This window comes from Malus sylvestris, chromosome 11 (assembly GCF_916048215.2).
Source record: "Malus sylvestris chromosome 11, drMalSylv7.2, whole genome shotgun sequence".
In the NCBI taxonomy this organism is placed as follows: domain Eukaryota; kingdom Viridiplantae; phylum Streptophyta; class Magnoliopsida; order Rosales; family Rosaceae; genus Malus; species Malus sylvestris.
Window position 1 is genome coordinate 16,102,073 of NC_062270.1, and position 27,660 is coordinate 16,129,732.

The 27,660-nt window shown below is 37.7% G+C and overlaps 3 protein-coding genes across 3 annotated transcripts; all 3 read right to left on the minus strand.

Annotated features, from left to right (window-relative positions):
* Nucleotides 1-8,019: 8,019 nt before the first annotated feature.
* On the minus strand, nucleotides 8,020-12,043 carry LOC126591400 (putative disease resistance protein At3g14460). The gene is made up of 4 exons (XM_050257074.1): nucleotides 11,889-12,043; nucleotides 9,035-9,898; nucleotides 8,450-8,777; nucleotides 8,020-8,290 (listed from the first exon to the last, which is right to left on the minus strand). Exon 2 carries the CDS (start codon nucleotides 9,797-9,799, stop codon nucleotides 9,065-9,067), a length of 735 nt encoding a protein of 244 aa, XP_050113031.1. The 5' UTR covers nucleotides 9,800-9,898; nucleotides 11,889-12,043; the 3' UTR covers nucleotides 8,020-8,290; nucleotides 8,450-8,777; nucleotides 9,035-9,064.
* LOC126590271 (putative disease resistance protein At3g14460) lies at nucleotides 9,820-11,190 on the minus strand. The gene is made up of 3 exons (XM_050255767.1): nucleotides 10,470-11,190; nucleotides 9,942-10,368; nucleotides 9,820-9,898 (listed from the first exon to the last, which is right to left on the minus strand). Exons 1-3 carry the CDS (start codon nucleotides 11,188-11,190, stop codon nucleotides 9,820-9,822), a joined length of 1,227 nt encoding a protein of 408 aa, XP_050111724.1.
* On the minus strand, nucleotides 11,075-13,041 carry LOC126591399 (putative disease resistance RPP13-like protein 1). The gene has a single exon (XM_050257073.1). It carries the CDS (start codon nucleotides 12,162-12,164, stop codon nucleotides 11,403-11,405), a length of 762 nt encoding a protein of 253 aa, XP_050113030.1. The 5' UTR covers nucleotides 12,165-13,041; the 3' UTR covers nucleotides 11,075-11,402.
* Nucleotides 13,042-27,660: the final 14,619 nt, after the last annotated feature.

Consider the following 27,660-nt stretch of genomic DNA (forward strand, 5'->3'; position numbering starts at 1 on the left):
TTTTCCAGTTCGAGGCAGTAAAGTCCGGTGGGTTTTCCGGCGGTTTTGTCATTTTTCCGGCGATTCCGGCAACCATTTCCTTCAAGTGAGGTATGAAACTTCATCTACTCTTCATAATCTTCAAGTTGGTATGCTTAGTTTGTGCTTTCATATTCATTTTAGAGTTGGGTGTGTAGAACCTTAGAAATCCGGTTTTCACCGGTGATTTTGGGCGGTTTCCGATTAGTATTTGTCGTCAGCCTAGTTGTGAAAAGTGTTTCACTTGCTGAGCTCTAGCTACCACGTAAATTTGAGCTTATTTAGTTTGAAAATTTGGGGTTTCTAAACCCTCCACCTTGACTAACCGGTGTGTGGCGGTGCATGGGACCGTCCACGAGTGTTGTCTAAGTACCAAATACCTTTTAGTGACCCTGTGAACCTATGTCTAGCTCGGTTTCCTGAAATTCAATTGTTTGGTGTGGTGATTAAATTGGACCGCCACTTATTTGTGTGATTGATACAATCCGATCGTTAGTTCGTTGTACAATTTTGTGAACACCCTAGTTGTCAGTTGTTGGACCTTTGAGAACTTACAGATCGAAAATCTGATGTGTGGATCTTCCGGATTGAATAACCTTAGGTTGTTGACCTTAAACCTTATCGACGGTTGATGTTCTAGTCAACGTGCTCTACTCTAGGGTGTCGCTTGTCTCTAGTTTGTTGTTGATGGAGCTTAGTTGGCTCATCATGATGACGTGCCGTTTCCAGTTGACGTGTCTTGATATATGTATTAGCGGCACCATATTGAGTTATACATGTTTATTAAATGTACTTTCTATTGAATTGTTATCTTTATTTTTTTTAGCATCGATCTATGTTTATTAATTGTGAATCGACTATAGCTTGGAAACGTTTATGAAATATGGTTAGATATGTATGATTAGTATGATGTATATGATTTTTTTTATGACGATGTGAACCCAAAATCTTATGATAAGTTTAAGTAGAACTTTTATGCTTGTATGATAAGATAGTGGTCATGAGAAGTTGATAGTGCAAGTGATTATGATGTAAATCATAATGGATGAGATAAGGGTACGTGGGTTGTGTTGATCTTACTACACCATGTAGTAGTTGTACATTGATGGTCCTGCTTGGTATATCCGCATTAGGGGACCATACGTATTCTAGGAATGATCATGCTTGGTATATCCGCATTGGGTGATCACCACCTACCTGATTATCTTGACCCTGCTTGGTTAATCCGCATTGAGGGGCCATACTATATATGGATCGTGCTTGGTTAATCTGCATTAGGCGATCCTTATGGCCATGTACGCTTAAGAGTGATCATGCTTGGTTAATCCGCATTGGGTGATCACTTTCTAACAGTTGTAGGAGTGACTATGTTTGGTTAATTCCCATTGGGGGGGCCACTTCCTATTTGGTTACTTATGTAGGCTTCGGTCGAACTGCGTCCCTCTAGCCCTAGTTTTTAATGCACTTATGAACCATGGTTTTTGGGAATCTTGGTTGGTTGAATGGGAAAAGCCGTTGGATATTGGGTGACTCCTACGAAGTTTTCAATGACTTGATTATGATTCCATAAAGCATGATTCTATACTTGATGTTTATAGATTGTGATCGATGGTCTGTTTTTATTGAATATCTCATACTTGAATTGTTGTCACTCACCCGAGATCCGCAACTTATCCGAGTTCCATTTGGCCAGTGCATCCATGATGTAGGCATTGATTTTACCTATAACAGATCTGAGTAGATTGTGAGAAACCGCTTGATATTTTGGTTCTGTTGAGTGGTCTGGAACCCGATGTTGTTGGATTCCATTGAGTGGTCCGGAATCCTTACTTTCGCTAATTCCCATAAGATTAGTCTAGAACCCTAGATTCGAGTGAATGGGAATTACCCACAATGGATCTTGTGAATACAAATTAGAATTACCATGTTATTATTCATAACCCAAGTAGGGAATTATGTAGAGTTCTGTAATTAAATTCGTGAAATGATATGCTATCTCACTGATTGATTAACGTAATTAAATATTAATATTGTGCTTCGTGATTCCTTGATATGTTACAAGCTATAGATTGAGATATAATGTTGGAAACATAGTGATTGGTATGATGTAGTGAAATGTGATTTGACTTGTGTATTGGAAATGGTTGTGACATGTGATTGAAATGCTTATTGAATTGCTTGGGTGATGTGAGGTCTGGTAATAGACCGATAACCCATTGTGAAGGGGATTTGTTGCTCGATATTGTTTCGTTTCATTTAGTCTTCGTGAATTGACTAACTTGAACCATGTCTTGTTCCTTCGAGCCGTAGTTATGCTTCTTGGACTTCCGTTTGGTTCTGTTGAGTGGTCCAGAATTGAGTTCTGCTTGGATTCCGTTGAGTGATGGTCCGGAATCGTATCCTGATTTGAATTCCGTTGAGTGATGGTCTGGAATCCCTTCTACTCCGCGATTCCGTTGAGTGATGGTCCGGAATCGTATCTTGATTTGGATTCCGTTGAGTGATGGTTCGGAGTCCCTTTTGGTGCTTTGATTCTGTTGGATGGTCCAAAATCCCCTTTCCAGAAATGTAGTCTTCGGCCAAACTGTGTCGCTCTAGCCCTGCATTTCGGTCTATGATATGTGATATTGATTGATGTGATTGTGAATGATGTTGGTTGTGATTGTTGCCATTATGATTAGACTTGTTGATAAATATGGCTAGAAAATATGTTGTGCTTCATCGTTGTTCTTTGATATATCGCATAATATGCATTGTGGTATATTGTTGGGACAAAACGTTTTATGTGATGGATATTCAATTGTAGTGAAACAATGAACTACGAATGGCTTGATCCCTATTGAGGGTACGTAGGCAGTCTAACAAGGAGGTTAGATGCAGCCATAATATATACAAAAATTTCTATGAGATTTGGATCTTGAATTATGCTATGTACATATCTCGGAGGCGGGGTAGGTTGAGATACGGGTATTTAGTGACGTCATGTGTCGATCCTGGACGTATGTCGGGATCGGGGCGTGACACTAACTTGCATTGGCCTATTTTTATTGTGGTGGGCTAATATGTTAGCAAAAGTAGCTACTTGCTCCTCTATTGTAACATGACCATCATCTACCAATCCACCACGAGTTTGTGGTAAATCACATAAAACTGCAAATGCATTCTTATCCATTCGCAGCTCCCACAAACAGTTAGTATCACTCAATCGCGTGATACAATTTATTTCCTCTCTCCTACCATGAAGTCTAACAAATGTCCTCTGCTCTAAACTAGCTATTTCCCGTTGTCTCCTTTGTTGTTGTCTATACCTCAACAATTGTGCATTCATAGTAAAGACTTGTGTCATTATAATCCAAACGTTCAAAAGAACAAAGAATTGAGTCTCATATTCATCCATACCATCACATGCAAAAAAACAACACATGAATGAGTGGAGCATCAACATACGCAGGATTCAATTACAAGCGTACGATTAAATGGTAAAACAAAGTGGCGCATCATATCCTAATTGCAATTCTTAAAGTGGAGCATCAACTTTGGCATGCACTGAAAATCTGAGAGTGCTACCATATGAGGATTCGACTAATGCTATATGACCTAAATGCACTTCAGTCTTGCAAAAACCAAGGTCATTAAAAATTGATGCAAACAAAGAGATGCTACAATGAAAAGGTGAAATTTCGAAAGATACATTTATCTGTGTCCATATTCAAGATATGGTGCTCGGTTCTTTTGCAAGCAAAATTATATATTGTATATTGAAACACCAAATAATGGGACTTAGTCAAATTATTTATGTGCTTGAAAATTCTAAAATAAGTAGCTTCTAATTTCAAGTGTCAAATTATTATCATTTGAGACGCTGATATGAAATAGAGCGAGGGAAAGGCATTTCCTTCCCTGGAAATCCATGTATTATAGTCAGCATACCATATATCCTAAATACTATATAGAATCAGAAGACAATGGAGACATTCAAGATGATAATAAATGTGTAACTATGAAATTTCTAAGACAAGAAAGAGAATAATCCCTGAACTCATTCGAAACTGATGCCCAGTATCTAACTCTACCCTATAGTTCATCTACTCCCACTCCCTTATAATCCTCAAAATTCTTATACTACACACAAACCAAATGTTTAAGAAAACTACCAACGTCAAACAACCCCATGAAACTCTAGCTTTTTCCCCCTTCATAGAAATCAAAAACTTCTAAGCCAAGCAATTATCCTCAACAATCATATATATTGGTGAGGGGAGCACTAGGATTTTGTGTTCAATTAAAATAGTCACCGTGTTTTTTATTTAACATTTAGAAGGTCAATGTACATAAAACTAGATATAAAATGACTATATTTTGAGCAGCAATGATGTTCAAAACTATACGTTGCGACTTATAAGAAATTTCCAAGAAACACATGGAGGGTAAGGTTCCCCGTTCCTTGGCAGGAACTTCAGATCTCCAGTTCATTCGAAACGCAAGAGTAACACAACTAAATATAAAGCACATTACCAAACAAATAAACCCTGAGGATATTCATGCTTGAAAGAGCTTTCTTCTACCATGTAAATCAGAAAAGAATATGATATTTATGGTTCTCTATATTTCAGAATTGGTTATTTTTGGGTCGATTTGATAGAAACCATTTGGGTGTTTCTTCAAACAGATGTTCAATCTACAGAGAACAATTTACATCTGGGTATTTCTTGAATAGAGAAACAATGAATTGCTAGGAGTGGAAGAGGAAATAAAAAGGATGCTGGGAGTGGTTCTTGAACATAGAAGCAATTTAATTTGGTTTAAAAAAAAAAACATAGAACACGATCCAACAGAGGAAAATCCAAAACATTTAACCCAATCCAATCCAACAAAACCCCAAGACATTAGATTTATAGATTTCAGCACATAAAAATCGAAACTTGAACACTGAAAAAATTAATCCAAATAGAGATACCTCTGAATGCAGTAATGCTCAATAGGGGGAGTGGAAGTAGATAAACAGAAGCGGATCTTTGGTTGCATACGCAGTATTAGGCAAATCGAAGCACTACAAAATAGAAAGAAATCGAAACAAGCAAATCATAAAAGAATACAAAGAAATCGAAGCACTACAAAATACAAAGAAATTCAGCAGAATTAGGAACTAGGTGTTAATGAAATCGAAACAAGCAAATCAGAAAAGAATAATAATGCCACTTCAAATTTACATCAAAATTAATTAAAGGACCTCCTGTAAGCAATTTTTTTATTTTACAAAGAAAGAGAAACCGAGAGACTACACAATCACAATCAAATCAAACCTGGAACGGAGATGCAGAGCTGAAGTTCATAGAGAGGCTACACAGAAGAGGATGAGGAGGAAGGTTGCGAATGGGAGATATAGAGGTGAAGAAGGTCAAAGCGGCAGAGAAGAGAAGATGATAGTTTTAGGGTTTGTTGTATGATTTAGATGGTGTAAATATTGAAAAAGATAAGGGCTATTTTTGTCTTACAATGTTATAAATTTTTGTTCCATGGAGGTGGAACAAGTCATTACAGGGGGGAGGCGGAACGAAAAATCACCCAAAACTTGTCTCGTGGAACAGCGCGTTCCACCCATTTTAGGCGCACCAAACGTGGGACGGAACGCCTCGTCCCACTCCGTTTCGTCCTGTCCCACGTACCAAACGCACCCTAAATGACCTGATTGTGCCTTGCCTTATGCGGACAGTGCGTGACGACGACATTTGTGGAAAAAATGGCAAATATTTTTAAAAATTATAATATTCCTAAAATATAAATGATTTCTACAAATTTCTAATATTTAAAAAAAATTATAATATTCCCTAAAAATTTTCTAATATTTTCTTAAAATTTTTAATATATCTAATATTTCATAAAAATTCCTAATATTTCTAAAATTTCCTAATATATCTAATATTTCCTTCTTCTTCTTTTTTATATTTTCAAAATTTCCTAATATTTCAAATATTTCGTACAAATTTTTAATATATCAAATATTTCATAAAAATTCCTAATATTTCTAAAAATTTCATTATTTTTAAATTTCTAATTATTGTAAAAGTGCAAAAAATTATAATATTTCATAAGAAAAATTAGAAAAACAATCCAGCCCACCCATCCCACCACCCTACCAGCGCAGTCCCCCCACCCCGTCCCCAAATGTCTCTGTACCATACCTCGCAATTTCATGAAAATATTTTAATTTCATTAATTTTGGATTTTTGGTTTCTTAGTTAAAGTTTAATTTTTCTTAATTAGTCATTAAAAATTCATGGTCCCTTCGAGAACAACGTTAGTATTTTCAAATAGCTTGATCCTACAAATGCGTAGACGAAAACCGTGGAGTTAAATAGATGGAGAAATTAATAAGCAAAGGCAAGGGCAAAAATGTGAATTGCACATGTATATATATATATGGACCACCTTCCCCTTTCGGGACACCAGACCCGATGGCCAAACCGGGCGACCCAGTTCCCTGCTAATTTGACCCGACAATTTGCAATAAATTTTCGACGCCTTTCCGGCGTTCTCTAGCCATTGCAGTTGACATCACCACTTGGGTTCGACTCCCCTCGACCTCCAAATCAAAAATCACCCAAGGTTCACCTTGATTGATTGCCGTATGTGGCTAATTGACGACATGAAAATCCTGAACTCAAGCGATCGATGTTGTCGCCTTTCCAGTTATCTGTCCACCACCACCATCATTTGACAGCCATTGGTTCCTGGAACAAAACCCTAACCTCAGTTTGGGCGTTAGTGCATAGGCAGCGGCACAGTGGCGCCAAGATAACTCCGGCCACCTGAGGCCTTTTCGACAAATTTCGTCATCTTCCAGCCACAACTGAGCTTCGACTGATGGTAGCCGACGATCCGACCGTTGGATCGTCATAAAAGTTTAATATACTGTTGTGGTATTAATATAAAGCTCATATGAATTTACATATTGAAAATTCAATAAGCAGATCTTCCGAATTGGACCATGTAGGGTGGTTGACCATATAGTTGACCACGTTGAACGAGAGTTGAGTTTTGGTCAACATGTTTTAAATTGTTCATAGGTGCGGAAGTTAGCACTACTAAAGGTCTGATAAAGCTTAGTGGGCCTACTTTGGTCAATGGCGCATCTCGAGGATGTGCACCTCAGTTTGTGTGCAAGTGGCATCTTACTAGGATTTACTTATTTATTGAATTCCTATATGAGATAAATGATATGTATGATTGCTATTATGAAGATGAGCCAAAGATCATATTAGAATTATCTAGTAGAACTTGTATATTTAGGTGGCTAGATATTTGATTGTCATGTGGATTTGACAGTGTATATGCTCACAACTCAAATCATATGTGTTGATGTAGATGTAGGATGTATGATGTTTGATGTAATTACACCATGTAGCAGTGTGGTACATGGATGATCCTGTCTGGTTAATCCGTATTGGGAGATCATACTATTATGTGTATGTTTATGGTCCTTCCTGTTAATCTGTATTGAGGGATGACCCGCCTGGTTATTTTGTATTGGGAAGTGTTGGTGGATTGTTGTTAAAGGCTGAAAAGATTGGATTGGACAATATGGATGTTGAAGGGCTGAAAAAGCTTAAACAAGAACTAGAAGTAGGTTAAGAAGTTGGCAAAGAAATACCACGCCTCTTTGGCATCAGAAGCTGCTATTATGCAGTCGGCTTGTTGGTGCAAGCTTAGTGACTTAATTTATGCTTGGCATACATTCTTTTATTATTGCGTTGGCTTGTAGATTCGGTGTTTGTAATGAATCTTTTATGGGGTTATGAACTGCAGCGCCGTGTGCTATTTCTGTCTTCAGTGATGTTGTATCACAAGGCAGGAAATTTCCTACCCTTGTTGCTCACCAAGAATCCCTCAAGTCTAAGAGGTTTCCGAGACAAAAGCAATGATCAAGTTCCAACTGAAGAAGCATCTGCGCATGGAACTTGCCGTAGGAAATGTCTCGATTCTATGTCATAAGCCTTATGATGGTTGAATGCCCCAATTCTATCAAAACAGAAAACCAATAGCAGATACAGTAAACCAGTCGAGAGGAAACTAGGCATCTTGTAATCAGTTCAATATATTACATATTACGTTCGCAAAAACTATTTCGGAACAAAAGCAAAAGAGAACATAGCTGCAAGTGAGATAGAAATTGGTGCCTGATGTAGAACCATCTGCAATTATCTTTCAATCACTGATACGTGCATTCAAATGCTCTAACTTGGTCCACAAGAAAGAAATCGAGTGGAGAAGTCTGTCAAAATTTTAATAGCAAACTGCTGTCACAATGGATGCTAATCAAAGAGTATAAGACTATGAATAGAGAGTGTGGGTAGAGTTATTAGTAATCGGATTTGAATAATGAATTTTGATGCAAAAATCTATATGCAAAGATGTCTGAATTGAGCATTACCTGGCAAACCTTTGCATCCACACTCATTCATAGTCACATTTTTTGATTTGGTAGAAAAACAAAACACTACTGGAAAAACTCCTCAGCGAACTGTGCGGAGAAAATCTTGGAACATTGAAAAGAACATCAGTGGGAAGGAGGAACAGCCCTGTGGAAGGACTACTAAGTCAGCATATGAAACTTTGAGGAGCTCAGCGGCCTCATGATCGTCAACAACAGATCCAGAAGTCCCCAACACTGAAGTTTGGAAGAAAGAAAGCTGAAGCAACCTGTCCATCAGTAACGGAAAATCTTGAAACAGACTTTTGAGAAGTGGCATCAAATGAACCTGTCCAATTGCGATTGAATGAACAGGTCAAATTTTAGGGATAAACACTGTAGAAGAGGAAACCCTCTTCAGTTTCAGTCCCTCTCCAACTTAGCATTACAACAAGAAGTAAAGAAAACGATAAAAATGAAATGCAAACAAGATATATTGCCAAAAAGATGAGAGGTCCGTAAAAGTAAGCACTTTGAAAATCAATACTTTTATAACTTACAAGTACAGACTACAGATATTGTATATGATAAAGAGTAAATAATTACCACCAAAAGAAGTCGGACCCCCTAAGATATTTATATGGGTTCCCCATCGATCTCTATGCGAGGAATGTGAGCAATCTTGGGCCAATCTTCCCCTTCACTCTGGCACCGTTGCTGTAGCAAAGGACATTTCTTCAATATCAACTCAGAAAGAGAAGCAGGTAGCCCTTCCTCTGGCAAGCGCCGGAGCTCCGGGCATTCCACAATTGTCAAGTTTCCAAGGGAGGTGAGATGTCTAAACCCCTTACCGTCCAGATTTGAAAGACGTGAGACGACGACAGAAGTGATAGTGGTGGGCAGCAGCCCCTCCTCAGGAAACATATCAGGTTCTTCACTGTTTTCAAAGCTAACTTTCAAGTTTCTGAGAGAGGTGAGCGTTCGTAGACCCCACTGCATACGGTTTGCAATGAGCTTTTTGCAAGAAAAGATGGAAAGTGATTTTACTTGTGAAGGAAGTCCCCCTTGGGGAAATGATTCCAATTCCGGACAGTCTCTAATGAGCATAAATTGAAGAGATGGGAGAAGGGTGTGCATCTGTTCCGGCAATGACCTCAATTTCTCACACCCACAGATCTTTATCTCGGTCGAGTTGGGTGCTGGCAACCCTCCGTCGGGGAAACAAACAAAATTTGGGCATAAAAATATATCCAAGTAATTGAAGAATAGGAGACTAGAAGAGTGAGATTCTTGTGAAACAGTAAGGGATTCTAGATTAGTTCCAAACAATTTCAGCTTTTCAAGTTTTGGAAAGCAGTCTAATGGTAACATTCGGCTTAGCTTGGGGAAAATCAGCAAACCGAGATGGGAAAGATTGGGGAAAGCTCCATCGTCTTCATTACATCCAATGTAACACCATTCTTGCAACTCCTGCATATTGCAGAATTTCAAAACTTTCAGGCATCTAAATGACTTGATTCCACAACTACTGCCGTAGCCATAAAACTCAGGACCTATCGACACCACTCCATTTAACCCTTCAATAGAAAGATCTCTGAGGGAGGGTAGCTGACCCAGTGGTGGCAAGAAGCAACAGTTTCCACAGTTGACAAGTTTCAGACCAACTAAATTAGAGTAAGAAAAATCTCCTAACCAGCTAGGAAATCTTGTACCTCCATAAAAATGGATACTGAGTATTTTTATGTTCGTATGGGGTTGGAGGCTGTCGAGCACTTCTCTATCTTTTTGTGAGTTGTCAGTGTCACCTTCCCATTCCAAACTTAGTTCACTGAGGCAATTCTTGTCCCGTATACTGGCCTCCGATGCATCCGTGACATTGTCAATATGATGAAGCCCTAACTTACGAAATTTTCCACACAAATGTTTAAGCTCCTTCAACTCTACAATGTTATGCCCAGTAGGTTTGTCTAGACAAACTCACTTAATGTCCGTAGATCTTTCAATTTTCCAATATGTGGTGGCATCCTTTCTAACTTTGTACCTTCGATATCAAGATGACGCAAGTTGATTAGTGCTCCCAAGTTAGCTGGCAACTGAGTGAGAGCTCGACAATAAGATACCAACAGCGTTTGTAAATTATACAAAGTACATAATGTCTCAGGTAACTTTTCCAGTAGAGTGTAAGATAGGTCCAAGTACCTTAGATGTTTCAAGTTGCTAAACGAGTTAGGCAACTCCTTAATTGTGTAGTATGATAAAGTGAGCACTCTTAAGCATTGTAGCAGTGGCAATAGATCATTCAGTACCGTGTCCAACAATTGAAATGACGGACGTGTTGGATTCCATTGTGGTAATGATAGGAAGGTGTGCAAATACTTAGCTTTATATAAAGCCTCAAATTTCTCAAAATCACGACCATCCCTACCGATCAAAAATGAAAAATGACGTGTCTTCCTTACAATGTCGAATGAGCCATTGTCTTCCAACCTCAAACAGAATTCTCCGGATACAAACTTTGCTAAATCGTTGATGAGATCATGCATGATGTAGCTCAACCATAAAGCTGGCAGAATGTTACTTTCCTTATTTGACAACTCCCATATGTCACTCTTAAGTACATTTTCCCATTCTTTCGTACTGAATTTAGAGCGTAAGAGACCCCCGAGTGACTTTGCAGCTAAAGGAAGTCCTTTACACTTTCTAACAATTTGTCTTCCGATAACTTCAAGATTGGGATGCGCGCTAATGACACTGGAAGGCATGCTTTGCAAATAACCACCAACAGTCTTCCTCGGATATCTGCATCAAACGGTGAACTGGAAGAGTACCCATCACAGACGCAACGCTTTCATTACGTGTTGTGACAATGATTTTACTTCATGTGCTCCAAATTCAAGGGGATGCCTTAAAATATCCCAGTGAATGTAGTTCTCATTCCAGACATCGTCAAGAACAAAGAGAAACTTCTTCCCTGTCAAAGCTTCCTTAAGTATAACCTGAGCAGATTTAGGTCGGCGATATCACAAGTTCGTGAAGTGACGAAGCCACATATTACTTGTGTGACTCTAACAATGTCAAATTCGTCTGAAACACAAACCCACGCTAGAAGGTCAAAATGCTGCTTCACTCTTACATCGTTGTATACATGCTGAGCAACGGTAGTCTTCCCGATCCCGCCCATACCCACTATAGGAATGACACTTATCCTATCGTCGATCACATCATCGGATAACAAAAGTTTAGTGATCCTCTCCTTGTCCTCTTCTCTTCCATACACACTTGAATCTTCCACCAAAGAAGTTGCAAGTAATCTCATCTTTGTTCTATGGGCGACACCTATTTTCAAATCGAGGACATCTTTTTCCTGTGCAATAAAATCCAGTCTCTCAAAAATTTCCTCTATCTTGGGCTCTATTCCTTCGTCAAAAGAAAGAAAGGAATCAGAGAAAAGTTGTTGTACCTTACTGATGCTACTTCCAGATTGATCAGCTTCCAACTTGCGCTTTAGTACTTCTGTTTTGATGTCACTCAACAGTTCCTCAGCATCGTAGACCGCATCATTAAGCTCATCGAGCCACTCCTTCACGTCGGAGTTGATAATTTGCTTCTCCTCAGCATCATTTTGTGTCTGCTTCTTTCCCTGCATGTAGTCCATGACCTCCCGAGAAGCCATCTTACGAAATACCTCCTGAAATAAAGCCGAGAGAAAAGCTCCACCAACAACCTCCAAAGCCATTTTTTTAGTTTCTCGTAATTTGCAAATGGAATTGGGAACTGAGAGAAGGGAGACTTGGAGGGACCAAGATTGTCTGCCCTCCTAGTTTCCATCCCCTTCCATGCCCTCCCACTTTATCAACCTTTCATTCCATACCAAGTTAATTTAAGGCTAAAGATTTCGCCACGTCACCAACAAGACGCAAGTTTCTTTAATGCCCAATTTTTCTGCCTTTCCCGCTGCCTTTCCCTCCCACTCCAATTTTCCTGCCGTAAAATGGACCAAGATTGTGAAGATGTTGGTGCTTTTATGGAACCACATGTGAGGAGGAGAGGGAGAGAAACATTGGAGAGAGAGAGCATTGAATTTTGGCAAGAGCAGCGAAGACTTTCCAATTGCTGTGTTGTGTTCTGAAAGAAAGAGAAAGCACAGAGGAGAACGCAGAGCAATTGATGCAATAAGAAAAGCAGAAGCATAAGTACTTCTTACTCAGAGGCTGCAGAGTAATAAGGGAAATGGAAACATGCGAAAGACCAAGGTGACAAGCCCATCTGCTTCTTCCTAAATCCCACTCTTTTGCAGCACCAAAATCTGCAGATTCAAAATTAAACGCCTGGACTGAAGCACCAGAAACTGCAGATTCAAAATTTTACAAAAAATTCTACGGCAGGAAAATTGGAGTGGGAAGGAAAGGCAGCGGGAAAGGCAGAAAAATTGGGCATTAAAGAAACTTAGTGTTGTTGGTGAGGTTGTGAAATCTGGAACCTTAAAACCAATTTGGTATAGAGTGAATGGTTGATAAAGTGAAAGGGCATGGAAAGAAATTAGAAGGACAGACAATCTTGGTCCGAATTTGAAATGTATAAAAAAACCACATTCATTACTTGTCAGACTTTATGTTCCCATTTTAATAGAATAATAATCAAATAGAGACCAATTAGTCTACAACTAATATAATAGTGCGTTGTTTAATTTTAGGTCACTATGCAATATATAATTATTTTTTATAAAAAGATATCAGTTGTGACTTCATCACGGTAATTTACTTTCTGAGAGATTATGTAATGTATAATTAGTTAGGACTTTTTATACATAAGGTGTGCTATCCACATACTCTTTTTTACTTCTCACACACTCTTTGTTAATTTATATCCGTTGATCTTCCTCAATTCATCAAATCCGACGGTCAAAAATTAGAAGGGTGTGTGAGAAGTAAAAATAGGTATGTGGATATCACATCCCTATATTATCCTAAGCCTATAAACAAGCACTCTAATAAGAAGGAAATGACACTCAAATCTCCTTCACTTTCTCTCTCGTCTCTCTATTCTCTCATGCTCCATATTTTATTTACAACACATTATCAGCATGCTCTTGATATAATTCTTATGGCTAGTCTGTTATTGTTGTGCTTTAAAAAAAAAAAAACTGATTATACTGTGTTATGAGAATAAAACTATGCAATAAAGGAGTAAAGTGTTTGATAAATTATCATTGTAAAGTGCTTTTAGCAAACAAAAAAACAAAGTATTATAGTGTTTGAAAACTTTTTATGTAAATTAACTGTAAATGTATAAAATGAGAAAAGAGACATATAATTCTTAATTTGAATTTATTCTAAATACTAATTTATTTCAATTCTTTATTTTTTATTCTTCAAAATATCTGGTATTGTGTATGTTAAAATATCTGGTATCATAAATTAATGTTATTCTTGGATAAATTCACTTAAAATTTTCATTTAAAACCTTTATTGATGAAAACTGGGTTTCAGTCTTCAGTGGATTATTATTAGGTGCCTTATCTATCATTTTTGTTGTACTAGTCATCTTCATTATCAACAAATTTCCTGTACTCGTCGACTTCAAAATCAACAAATTTCCTGGTATCAATAAAGAAGTTTTAATGAAAAAGAATTCTCCAAACATTTTATTAACCAAATTTTATTAAATAATTTTATTTATTGAAAAAATAATAATGAAAATAACTTAAGTTTTAACGAAGAGGACACAAGTTTAATATATTAAAAAAATAAAAAAAGGAATAAAAAACTTAGGCGCGATCACACTGTCTCACCTCTCCCTCACTATTTCTGTGAACATTGACTATTTCTTAAATTGAACACTGATATTATCACTATTGCTTAAACTGAATACTGATTATATCTTACACTGATTATTACTGAAACTGGACAGGATACTAATTTTGAAACCGAACACGAGTTGGTGTGCGCCTTGCACACTTTTGGAAGGTTTGTTTTCCTTTTCTTTCATTTGTCCTTATCATTAAATAAAATTATAAGATGACATTTTAGTTAAAATTCAAAATTTTGAAGTCATTTTCTTGGTTTTCCTTTAATATAACTCCCTACTACCAGTGGCAAAGCTACAAAGGTCTGGGAGGGGTGGCCGCCCCTCCACTCGCTTAAAATCAACCCCAGAAATGATGGTCCAGCCCTTTGGTGTCGTCGGAAAACCTGCAAGGTGAAGCCATGGCTGCTGCAGGCTGTATATCTGTGCAACGGCTATGTTTTATTATAAGCAATCCCACGAAGAAGACGCATTCTTTGCCTTGGAAAAACAAAAATAATAGATGCCTAACGGCGTCGTTTGGGCATTAAAAAAAAAAAAAACATACAGATGGTGACCACTTATCCCCATTAACTCTCACACATTCACTTCCCTACTTCCCACCACACCGACGTGCCTTCCGCCTTTTTTTTTAATTTACATTATTAATTCATAACTTAACATAAAAATTTGCTTAATTGACATTCTTTATAAGAATTACAGCGTAATATACATATTAATTATTGATATGAATGATTGATTATTGATGAATAAGTGGATATGTTTGTTCCTGCTTGGAATTTAAAGAATTGAATCTTGATGCATATTTTTACATGATTTTTATTGCAATTTGATCTTTGATTTAGAATAGCCTTTCACCAAATCCTTCGTTTTTGTTGCTAATTTCACTGTGGGAGTCAGATTGGTCCTTAAAATCGTAGATTTTTAAGCAAAATTTAGCTACCATTATTCGAAAGAGTTCAAATTTTATTAAAATTTGATGCTTGAAGTGTGATAACCCGTCCCTAATTTTACGATTTTATAATTTTTAAAAGCATGAATCAACGAAAATGCCCTAAATGCAAGATTATTGACTTTCGTTGACTGTTAGCTCGTGAGGCGTATGAGTTATTACGTTACCGTACCCCCAAAGTACTCAACAATACGAACGCGTAGGCGCAAGCAGAATCGAAATTGGAGGTACGATGAAGATTTCACGGAACTCGAATCTGAGAAATACTTTCGTAAAAAATTACTATTTTATATTATATATATATATATATATATATATTGAAAGTATTATATTATTATATTATTATTTTAACATTTTCTGTTTGGATATTTTGAATATTTATTCATTTATATTTGGCCCGTGGTGACAAACCCCGACCCGGAATATCCACTAGGACTCCGAATCGAGTTGTGCTGACCAATACCTGGAAGGTAACGAAGCCATAAAATATGATGATGTGGAAGATTGTGAATAAATGTAAACCTAAGAGTGCCTAAATACCAGAGTGCACCGATGAGCGGGAATGAATCCACTTCACACTTGACGTTAGAGCATAAGCAAGTACATAAGAGTGAATTAAGAATCGTACCCTCGAAATAATCTCCAATACTAAGAATCGCCACGAATCTTCGACGATAAGAAAGTTCATCTAATAAAACCTAGAGGGTGAAGACAAGACAAGGGTGAGTGGCCCTGTACGTAAAATTTTAATAGAAATCATGCAAAACATTATAACCCCTCACTACAACACTTGTATAGTTCCTAGAAAATTCATAATATACCACAACACAACATTTCATCAATAATATCAAATAATTTAATAACTCATACTAGTACGCAAGTCGGAGTCACCTAGGGTGACCTGTACAACTTACCCATATCTCATCACATATGCTAGTTCATAACATATTCATTACATATGCTAGCTCGTCACGTATTCATTACATATGCTAGCTCATTACATATCTATCACATATGTTAGCTCGTCTCTTATTCATTACATATGCTAGCTCATCACATACTCATCACATATGCTAGCTCATCTCTTATTCGTTACATATGCTAGCTCATCACATATGCTAGCTCATCTCTTATTCGTTACATATGCTAGGTCATCACATAATCATCACATATGCTAGCTCATCTCTTATTCGTTACATATGCTAGTTCATCACATACTCATCACATATGTTAGCTCGTCTCTTATTCCTTACATATGCTAGCTCGTCACATACTCATCACATATGCTAGCTTATCTCTTATTCGTTACATATGCTAGCTCATCACATATGCTAGCTCGTTTCTTATTCATTACATATGCTAGCTCATCACATACTCATCACATATGCTAGCTCATCTCTTATTCGTTACATATGCTAGCTCATCACATATGCTAGCTCGTCCCTTATTCATTACATATGCTAGTTCATCACATACTGATCACGTATCTCATCAATCGTGGCTAGCATATAAGTCGGAGTTACCTCAGTGACCTGTACGACTATACTCATATTTTATTAATCATTGCTAGCACATAAACTGGAGTCGCCTCTAGTGACCTATGCCACACTACGCCTGCACACGAGTCGGAACCACAGTAGTGGTTTGTACGACAGGACTGGGTGTAAATGAATACGCTCAAGTGCTACGATCATGTGAAGAGTCACGTATGAGTCAGAACCACCTATAGTGGTCTGTACGATAGGCATGTGCACCTACCTTGAATTCAAGGTGAGCGTATGGTGCGGGAGGTGAACATTACGTGAAGGACTGTGCCCTGGCCACGGGGTTTATGAGCTTTGAATGCATCTAATACAACATGTACGACTCATAAGCAACTTGTACGACGATGCCGGAGTTTCCTACTATTGCAACATGTACAACAGTGTCGGAGTTGTTTTAAACATAAATATAGTCATATCATAACCCTATTAATTCAACTATTACTGTATACTTACATGAACTTACCTAAACTTACCTGTTCCTCCTGCGTTCACCTTTGCACTTCAGAGCGTTCGCAATAATTATGTGCAAGGAATATGAAATATAAAATAAAAACATTTCATAGTATTTCCAATTATATAATACGGTGTACTAACTGTTGGAAGTATGCCCACAAAGCCACTCATTTGATGTAATAGCTTTTGGAATACTTATTGTATTAAACTTTTATATGTTTAATGAAGGGCAAAGCTTATTGTTAATCACTATTTATTGTATCATGTGTTTAAGCAATAAGGGAATCCAAGGAATGTATTTAATCTAAGAGATAAGTGATTTAAGTAGGTTAGATTATCGAGATCTTTCTCTTATGTTCATTCCTAAAACGTTCCTAGCCATAGGATTGCCAATTGGGCATTGACAATCCGCTAAGGTTAGTATGTGTTATGTCGACTCAAGCGTGAGTATGACTAGTCTCATGTCATTTAGTGTTGGACACTAAGGCAACACATAGGTGCTCGAAAGAGTGATCGAGTACACTGAACAACGATCAAAAGAGAGTTCGAACATACATGTCATGTAAGAACTCGAAAGTTGCAATATGCAAAGTAGTCCTTTGACCTGAGGCATCATAGATGTCTAATGGTTAGGTCCTTGATCTTTGATCATGTCAAAGGCATTCCATTGGAGTGTCCACGGCATTGTTGTGGTCAAGCTACCTAGTCATGTAGGCATATGAATGCACAACAAGGAATCTCTAACCTTCCATGGTGGAAGGAGAATACTCTAAGATATGATTTGAGAGTCTTTGGCCAAAGCATATGAATATGACTTAGGAAGTTTGTTCCAAATCATATTCAATTGAATCATATAGATAAATATCACATTGGATAGTAGACATGAAACAAACTATCACCTAAAACAATGTGGTTAAGAGTATTGTATTAGAGAAGGACAGTATTGCATTGTAGTTGTAACTGGATAGGTTCTCCAACCACTTCTACTTAGCTTGGGTAACCATGATATGCTGCTAGGTGTCACTCATGGTTTGTGGAAGCCCTAAATATTAGCAAACACTAATTTTAAGGGAGAATTGAAATGTGGTTTCAATTCACAATCGATCGTTAAGAGTAACAATCGCCCACTACCTTACTAAATGGAACATAATGGATCGTACACCAAGTAAGGATGTTGGTGAAGAAATTAAATGAAATGGATAAGTAATTAAATGGTTTAATTGAAGAATGGTCAAGGTTAATTAATTAGTTAATTAATTATACGAAATGTTCGTATTGGGCTTATATGTTGGTTTTGGGTTTCGGGGCCCAAAATCGTTTTGGTCCACAAGGCCCATTATGTTTAAGTTGTATGACAACTAAAACAAAATGGGCAATTAGCCCAATCAATTTGATATGGCCGGCCATTAGGGTGAGAAGTGTCAAATTTGGATTAATTACAAGTTTGCCACTCACATGTGATGAAGTATAAATTCAACTTTATAGCTTTATTTTCATTAAGGGTTTTTCTTGGTGAAATGAGGTGAAACAATTTTCTCTCATTTTCTCTAAAGAGGCCGGCCACCTAGGGAAGGAATAGCTAGCAATCTCTTCTTCCCTAAGTCATCCATTTTCATCTTCACATCACATCCTTGGTGAAGAGACTTAGAGACATCAAGCTTTTGATGTTTTGGAGAACAAATCCTCAAATCCTCAAAGAAGCAAAGGAGCACAAAAAGGAGGAAAATCACAAGGAAGATCCAAGGAGCAAGGAGGTGACTTGAAGGCCCTCCACTTGGGTGAATCCCTTGTGTAATCAAGGATGAGCTTCAAGGGAAAAGAAACTCTAAATCTTTCCTTCTCTTTAATGTTGTTAAAGAGTTTATTGGTTCACCATATACTAGGCTTTGAAAGTCATGGGTTTTATGAATTGTTTTTTAATGCATGCCTACTTTAATGTGTTAATAGTTTGCATATGTATTCAAATATTCTCACATGTTCTTAGCTAGGACAAAATTTTTCCTTCACTAACTATTAATCACCAAAACATAAAGTTAAAACACACATTTTTCACCAATATCCCTCACATTGCTCAATTCCTTAAACAAGGCTATTGTCTCGATTATATAATCTCATTTCTTATATGGCTGCATCTAACGTCTCGTTAGACTGCCTACGTACCCTAAACAGGGATCAAGCCATTCGTAGTTCGCAATAATCATTTATAGTAATACGCATATGGATATATCACGATGAAATCTAAGCTCAACCATCTCATAGTATTTTATAACCTATATATATATGTCATAGCATAAATTTCTCAGTTTTATTTAAAAGCTTTATAGAATTATCAATCATGAAAAATATCATAAGCAAGGAAAGATCCACTCACCTGGAGTTCGCATTACAACTTCCTAGCACAAACATCAAGGCGTCACAAACGATCGGCACCTGTGACCAATTATCAAACCATATCTCGGAATTCTCGTTGATACAATACATAACTTACATCGCACATGAATCAACGTAATTCGGTCCGGAAGATCTACAAATTAGATCTCTGATCCGTAACTTCCAAGGATCCACATTATGGAATAACATACTAAAGTTTCGGAATGATCCAACGGTCGGATCTCTGCCAATTGCCAAAACCAAGTGGCGGTTAACATTTTATTTTACGAACTTACAAATCCAATTTGAAAGATCCGTATGTCGGATTCCCAATCCGTAAGTTCCTATATTCCTCAAATATTATGAATAATAACTTATTAAAGTTTGATGACGATCCAACGGTCGGATCGTCGATTCATATAATGGCCTATTAACGTATCTTAGAGAATTTTGGTTCTAACGATCAATCTACGTCATTAAATTCTCAAAACTGAATTCAAGGCATCAAATATAGCCTAAAAATAGCATTGGCGGCCCTCTAGCCACGTGCCGCCACGGGTGGCGGTTGGCCACCTCGACTCGCCGGAAAAATCAACTATCTCTAAAAATTACCAAAATTTATAGATTTGAAGATCTCAATGAGTAGAACAACTTTCATACCTAAGACCAAGGCCAATTTGGCCTGGAAAGGCTTCAATTTCATCACAACCCTTCGGAACCCTAGAATTGGGTGTGCTTCGATTCGACCGCCAAACATGTTCCGATGCCTCCACCACTGATTGGGCTTTGTTCCTAGGTTCTAGGGGAGTCTAGTGGTGGTAGAAATTTGCTGGATTACCTTCTCGATCGTCGAATTTTGTCATGGCACCCTCGGAACCCACAATTTCATTCTACTCGAATTCAAGCTCAAATCCTATAAAATTTGATTGGGAATGGAAGAGGAAAGGACTAGGGGATCATTGGGAATGGTTTCTTGGTCCAAATTCATGAGAAATCCGGTGGAAAACCACCGGAAAATATGGAGAATTGGACTGGGTGTACACGGGTCACGGGTTAGGAACCCGTTTCCCCCTTTTCCCCCCGCTCTCCACTCTCCCTCCTTTCCCTCCTCGCTTCTGATTCTGATTGGGTAGTCTTCTCTCTTCCTCTCCTTTGATTGGGCAGCAATCCTTCCCTCTATTCTCTCTCCCGTCCCCCCTTTTTCTTCCTCTTCTTCTTCAACTATTTTTAAAATCATTAAATGATAAACAAAGTATATCATTATAAAAATGTATCAAATATATAAATAGTGACAAAAAAAAAAGTACTTCTCGATTTTATAATTCTGTAACGTCGAGTACCTCAAGAAAACGCTAAGTATTAATTCATATACCTCACTATACGTTGGTCAACGGATGTCAAGACCCTTACCTCTAAAGGCATTTTCGTAAAATCACACTTTTAAATTTTGTAAAAATGTAAGATTTGAGATGGGTTGTCACACGTGAGGCCCACACATCCCAACCCCACTCTCTCCTTGCCACGTTTCCTCTCTTCCACCACAAACCAGTACTCTCTCCTCTCTATTCTCTCATGTCTCTCTCACTCTAGCACTCTCCTCTCTCTATATAACCACCATCGCCGAGACTGAAGCACCACCATCACCACCGCCCAAACCAAGAGCACCACAAGCTTCATCTCATCCTCACGAACCCATAACACCCAACCTTTCCTCCAACTTCCTTCCAAATCATCAGGATCGAAACCTAAGTCAAGCCACGACCCTTCAGGCTATTTTTGGGCCAAATCAGGATGAGATAGTCATCGAGAAGGTACCATTCTCTTCGTCTCATCGAGAAGTATGATTTTCGTTTTTGAATCACTCGATTTCATTGAGTATTGAAGAAGTTATGAATGTTTAAAGTTCACCCAGTTTCCAGCTACCTTCGAGGCTTTCAAGGTATTTTTTGACCAAATCATGGTGAGTTAGTCATCGAGGAGGGTACCAATCTGTTTGTCTCATCCCAAGGTATGAGTTTCGTTTTTGAATCACTCAATTTCGTTACGTATTGACAAAGTTATGGACATTAAAAGTTTGTCCAGTTTTTCGGCCAATTACCCAGTTTTCGACAGACCAGTCGCCTTTCAGGCAAGATTCAGGCTAATTCTAGCCACCATTGGACTACCAAATACATATAATTGTATTCTACACGTTTCTAGCTTTGTTTTGATATATTATAGGTTGAATTTGGTTAAAAAACGAAGAAGTTACAAAGCTTTGAAAATTGCCTAGATTTCTTGCCAAAAACCCAGTTTCCGGTGAGTTTTCCTACGATCGGCTCAACCCAACCCAACCAAAAAAAAAAAATCCAACCCGAATCCGGATCTAAACCCCCGATTCAGCCCAAGCCCACATTCATTTATGAAATTGGAGGGAATATTTCCTTGGAATATTCTTTGGAATATTCCCTTGAAATATTTGTTATGTTGACTTTTATGAAATTTTCTCGGAAACCCTCCTAAGCTAATTTCGACGCCCGATTCCGTTTTTAACATTCATTTAGTGAAATTCTAAAGTTTAACGTAATTGACCGCCAAGGTGTCTCGATTGACTTTTTAGGATTGACCGTTGACTTTTTACAAAATTTGCCAGGGATCTTCCTTAGCATATTTCAACGCCCTAATTCCAAATTCGCACTCCCTTTTCCCAAATTTAATTGTCTTAGTAAAGTTTACTAATGGGTCCCAATATTATGCTTAGGTGCAATTACTATCAGAAACCCTCCTAAGCTAATTTTGATGCCCCGATTCCGTTTTTAACATTTATTTAGTGAAATTCTAAAGTTTAACATAGTTGACCGCCGAGGTGTCTCAGTTGACTTTTTATGGTTGACCGTTGACTTTTTATAAAATTTGTCAGAGATCTTCCTTAGCGTATTTCGACACCCTGATTCCAAATCTGCACTTCCTTTTTCCAAATTTAATTGTCTTAGTGGAGTTTACTAATGGGTCCCAATATTATGCTTAGGTGCAATTACTATTGGAGACTCCAACTTTCTAGCTTGAATGGATGTGACATCAAGTAACTATGAGTGGGTCTTTGCTTGTAAATAGTATATATTTATTTCGTTTCCATTTATATATTGAAAAAAGAATTTCCTACGCATGCCTAGATTAGACTAATATTTATAAGAATTAGCAAAATGACGGAATTTACGAAATTATTCCGAATCCTGCGGGATGCACAGGTATACATACTATTATGGGATGCCTTAATTAAATTTACGGCTATGATGAATGTTATGTTGACTAGAATTATCGAATCATTGTGGCATACTATATTTATGTTATCTGCTCATTGTTTGCTGCATCAGTGTTAGTACTCGGCCAGGTCAAGGCCAGTCTTTCACGTGTATGTGCACATCGCACCGTACGCTCACTTTGGATCCATTGTAGGTGTCTGTCCAGTCTTAGATTGTTATAGGCAATTAGGACTCGTATATGCTGCGCATATCGCCAATCTTCACGTGATTGTAGTACTATAGCATATATCATTATTACACCCAGTCATGTTCATGTCAGAATATCTCTGCATGAACTTGTGTGTCAGCATATGTCGATGAGCACTCGATATTATATGTTTCCTTATGCGAGATTATGTGATTACGGTCATGTATTTATGTATGAATTTTGTGACATATTGTATTCTTGAGATATTACAAGTTACAGTAATATTTTCATATTATACGTAATATGTATATTTTGGAAACTATATTTGTTTTACGGCAAAGGGTTATAATGTTTTCAAAAAGGTTTTTATAAGACTTTATTTTTAGGCCCACTCACCCTTGTTTTTCACCCCTCCATGTTTTAGTGACAATGTTCGTGTCGATGAGGATATCTAGCAAACGTTGATATCAGAGACTACTCCCAATTGTATAAGTCTTATTCTAATTTTACTGTACTTTACTTATGCTCTGACATCACATGTGAAATGGGTTCATTCCCACTCACAAACGCACTCTTATATTTAGGCAATTTTAGGTTTAAATTTATTCACATTTTCCACATCACTACTGACACACCTCGACCCAGAGGATCAAGGCGTGCTGGCCGTCACATGAGCGTGACGTAACCAAAAGTGCGACACGGAAGCAAGATATAACAGAAAATGAAGGAATTCAAACCAATCTCTAGTAGAACCACCTACTATAATAAAAGGATGAGTTATAAGGTAAACACATAAACTCAGAGCATAGGTTTAAGTGCAATCAAGTAGGACCAAAATAAAATACATCACCCGCAGGTGAGTCCTACATGCAGAACGTCTGTCAGAATGCCGAAAAAGACCTAAAGAGCCACCAACCGCTAACTAGAACCTGGAGGGGCGCAAAACAAAGATGAGTGGGTCAATAAAATCAAAGATTTTCCGAAACATTTTATTTAAAACATTTCTAACCCCTCACCGTAAAACCTGTATACTTTCCCAGAAAAATAGTATATAAACATATATAGACATATCATCAAAACTCAGCTCATATCCATCAACATAACATCTCAGAAATAATATGCCACGCCATACCAAATATAATCAGAAATGCATCAATATCAATCAGGTGAAATAATAAATCAACCGGAGACCCTACAATGGTCCTGTATGGCTGATTCTAAAGCTCAACATCCCACTCAGCCGGAGTTACCACAGTGACCTATACGGCCCTGCCGGAGTCACCAACTGTGACCTGTACGGCACTACACTGCACATCACTCGGAACTACGTATAGTAGTCTGTACGATGAAAGGTGTATAAATACGCTCTAGTGCTTCTCTCATCAATCATCAGCGCGCATAACTAAGGTCACCCACTAGTCGGAATCACATCTAGTGATCTATACAACTAGCATGTCGGAACCCTCACATGGTCTGTACGACATCCACCTACTTGGATCCAAGACAAGTGTGCGGTGTGGTGAATAATAATATAAGCACTAACACCTAGGGTGCAGGTTATGAGCTTTCAATGCAATTCTCATAAAATAACTCATCTGAATAATATAAAAACTCACCTGTGCGTCCACCGCGTCAATTAACATATATATGCATCAATTATCAAACTAAATATCTCAACATTTGCATGCATGGCAATTTAAATCATAATTTTCATATAAACGCATTTTCTGGGAAAAACAGTTGTATATAGGTAATACGAAAACAAAACTGCCCACTCACTGATAAGTCGATGGGTCGTAACCCCCGTGACGTCCCTGGATGCGCTCGTCCTTGGGATAAGTGTCACCTATATGCGAAACAACTATAAAAACGTTAATTTAAACACATAACCAACAATTCGAAATAACTTCTCATACGATGCTCAAATTGGGTATATGAATATACCACATCAACCTTCTCGACGTCACGGACGTCGAGAAATTTTTAGATTAATTTTTTGGTGTCGAACGCGCCCCCACGCACGTCATCTTCCCCAGCCAGACACCGGACTGGTTTTTCCGGTGGCCGGATTCCGGCGAGTTTTAAAACTTCTTGTTCTCCTTCGTTTCTCAACCGTTTTCTTCGTATTTTATACCAAAATGAAGCCCCAAACATGTAGAATCGCGATACACTATTTTTAAGCTCCAAAAACAACTAAATCTCACCAGAAAAATCCAAGCAAAACCGGCCAAACTCAACCGTCGTGATCCCGACGTCCAAATCCTTCAAACGAAGCACTCCGAGCTTCCTTGGGACCTCACTAAGCTCACTATAAGCTTAGAATTTCCTGAAACACAACATTTCACGTGTGCATGAATAGTGACCAAAAATGGGGGGTTCGGGTTCACGTTATTTCGAAGGTTTCCCTTCCTAAAACTAGTACCAATCAACTCAGAACATCAAGAGGATGAAGAATCTTACCTTAGTTGCTTCGATCCACAGTGTTTTGGGTGGTTTGTTCTTCGTCCGTACGTATATGGTGAGGGAGATAGCAGGGGATCGTGAGGGAGAAGAGAGAGAGAGCTACGGGAAGGGAGAGAGAGAGCAGGGAGTGTGAGGTGTGGTCCACTCTAATCCACACCATCCATCCAATTCCCTAACCACATAATTCCAAAACCAAATTTTTTAATCCCCAAAACTTATAATAATTTAAACCAAATAACGTTACACACACAAACCTTAGCAACGTCAAGGGTAGTATCGTCATTTCACGCTCCCGATATAAAAATCCCGGGACGGGCTGTGACAACTACACTTTATGGCTTAGTCACCCTCTAGGTGTCGGCTAGCACAGCTCAATTCGGAGTCCAAGTGGACATTCCGGGTCAGGGTGTGATGAAGGGGGTTGACGCATCAGCTATTGGTTAAAGTTGCAATTTTTTATCTTGAAAGAAAAATTTAATAAGGTTCACTGTTTTCGCATATGGCATATCACACTAGAGTTGCTTGTATCAAATATAGGCTTCATTTAGATTCTAGGATTGGATTTGAATGGACAAACATGTAAATTCAGTCCTCTAGACCAAATGAGGTTATATAGTATTATGATCAAAGAGATAGGCATCACTGCAATGCCCCCTTCACTTAAAGTTGTCAATGAGTAGCAAATTTATGACATAAAGTCTCATTGGCAACAATTGTAACTTGTTTGTCTTGATAAATATATGAACAAATTTAATATTGTCTACTATATAGAATAATTTCGTTGTCTACATTTAGTTTGGAACCTTTCTCTTTTAAATTTCGCCCCTCCCCTCGACAATTCTTGGCTTCGCCACTGCCTACTACCTATGAAACACAGATACGATACTCGTCGAATACTCCCAAATAATCAACAGATACAAGTATTCTGCTATTAGGATACTATTACAATTTCAAATGAGAAATTAAGAGGAGAAAATTAATAGGAAACAAAGATTTTGTTGAAAGCTGATGAATACAAAGAGCTTGCCTCTAATTGAAACAAGAAAATAAACTTGAACATGGATGTTTTCATGTACATATTTTTATTGTCATATCTATAACGTATTGAATCCTAGTTTTTTTAGATTTTATGTATCGCAGTGTTGTGTCATATCTTGTCACCTTATCAGTATCCATGTTTCATTGCCTACCACAAATTCCAAATCATGCATAACCCCAATCTTCCAAAGCTCAAATAAAGAATCCCAAATCCGATCCCTTCCCCTGCACACATTGTTGGAGCACACTGCTATAAGTCGCCAAGAATTTGCAACATACAATTTGAAGTAAGTTAAGGTTTGCTGGTGGTGTAGGGATCCCATGAAAGGGAAGGAAGATAGGGATCCTATGAAAGTTAAGGAAGAAAAAGAGGGAGAAAGAACGGGGAGAAGAGAGAGAGAGGGTGACAGACTTCTCCAGTTGATTTCTTTCTGGTTTTATATATGCTTTCAATACATGCCTGAAACTTCTAGTTCAAATTGTTAGATATAAGAAACGATGGAAACTTCTGTTTCCATGAATATGATTCAATGAGTTTTTAAGCAAAGATGTTTTCTAATATCATATACTTCCACATGAATTCTCGAGCATCATGAATCCAGGAAAGTATTTCTTGCCTAAGATGTCGATGGTAACCACATCGAGTTTTGCTAAGTTCACCATTTTCTTATTCCCAAAAGGAAGAAATTTAGGTATGACGGCTCTTGTGATAATTAACTCGTACCATAAAAACACATGTCTATACAAAGTGTTAGAACTTCAAATACTTAACATTATTTATATTTTGAACTTTAGGTCAAAACTCTATACATATGTATTCGAAATTTATCCTCGATATCAACATTATTAGAACTTTTAGGTTCCTAATTTTGGAATTCATGCACATACTTAATCTGTACATGGATTAAGAAGCTTATGGTCCTTATTTACATAAATTAAAAAACTTATGGTCCTTATTTAATAGTTTGTGGACTGAGATGCTTATAGTCATCCTTTCAATTAGGTTGAGGAAGCACTGCTCTCTCAATTAGTTCAAAAACTTCAAATTTTAAGTTTACGGAAACTTTGCATCCAATGATTTTATATGATGAGAATCAAGAAACTTCAAGGCCAATCTTTTTATATGATGGAACTTCAGGCCCAATCTTTTTATATGATGAGGATCAATGAACTTCAGG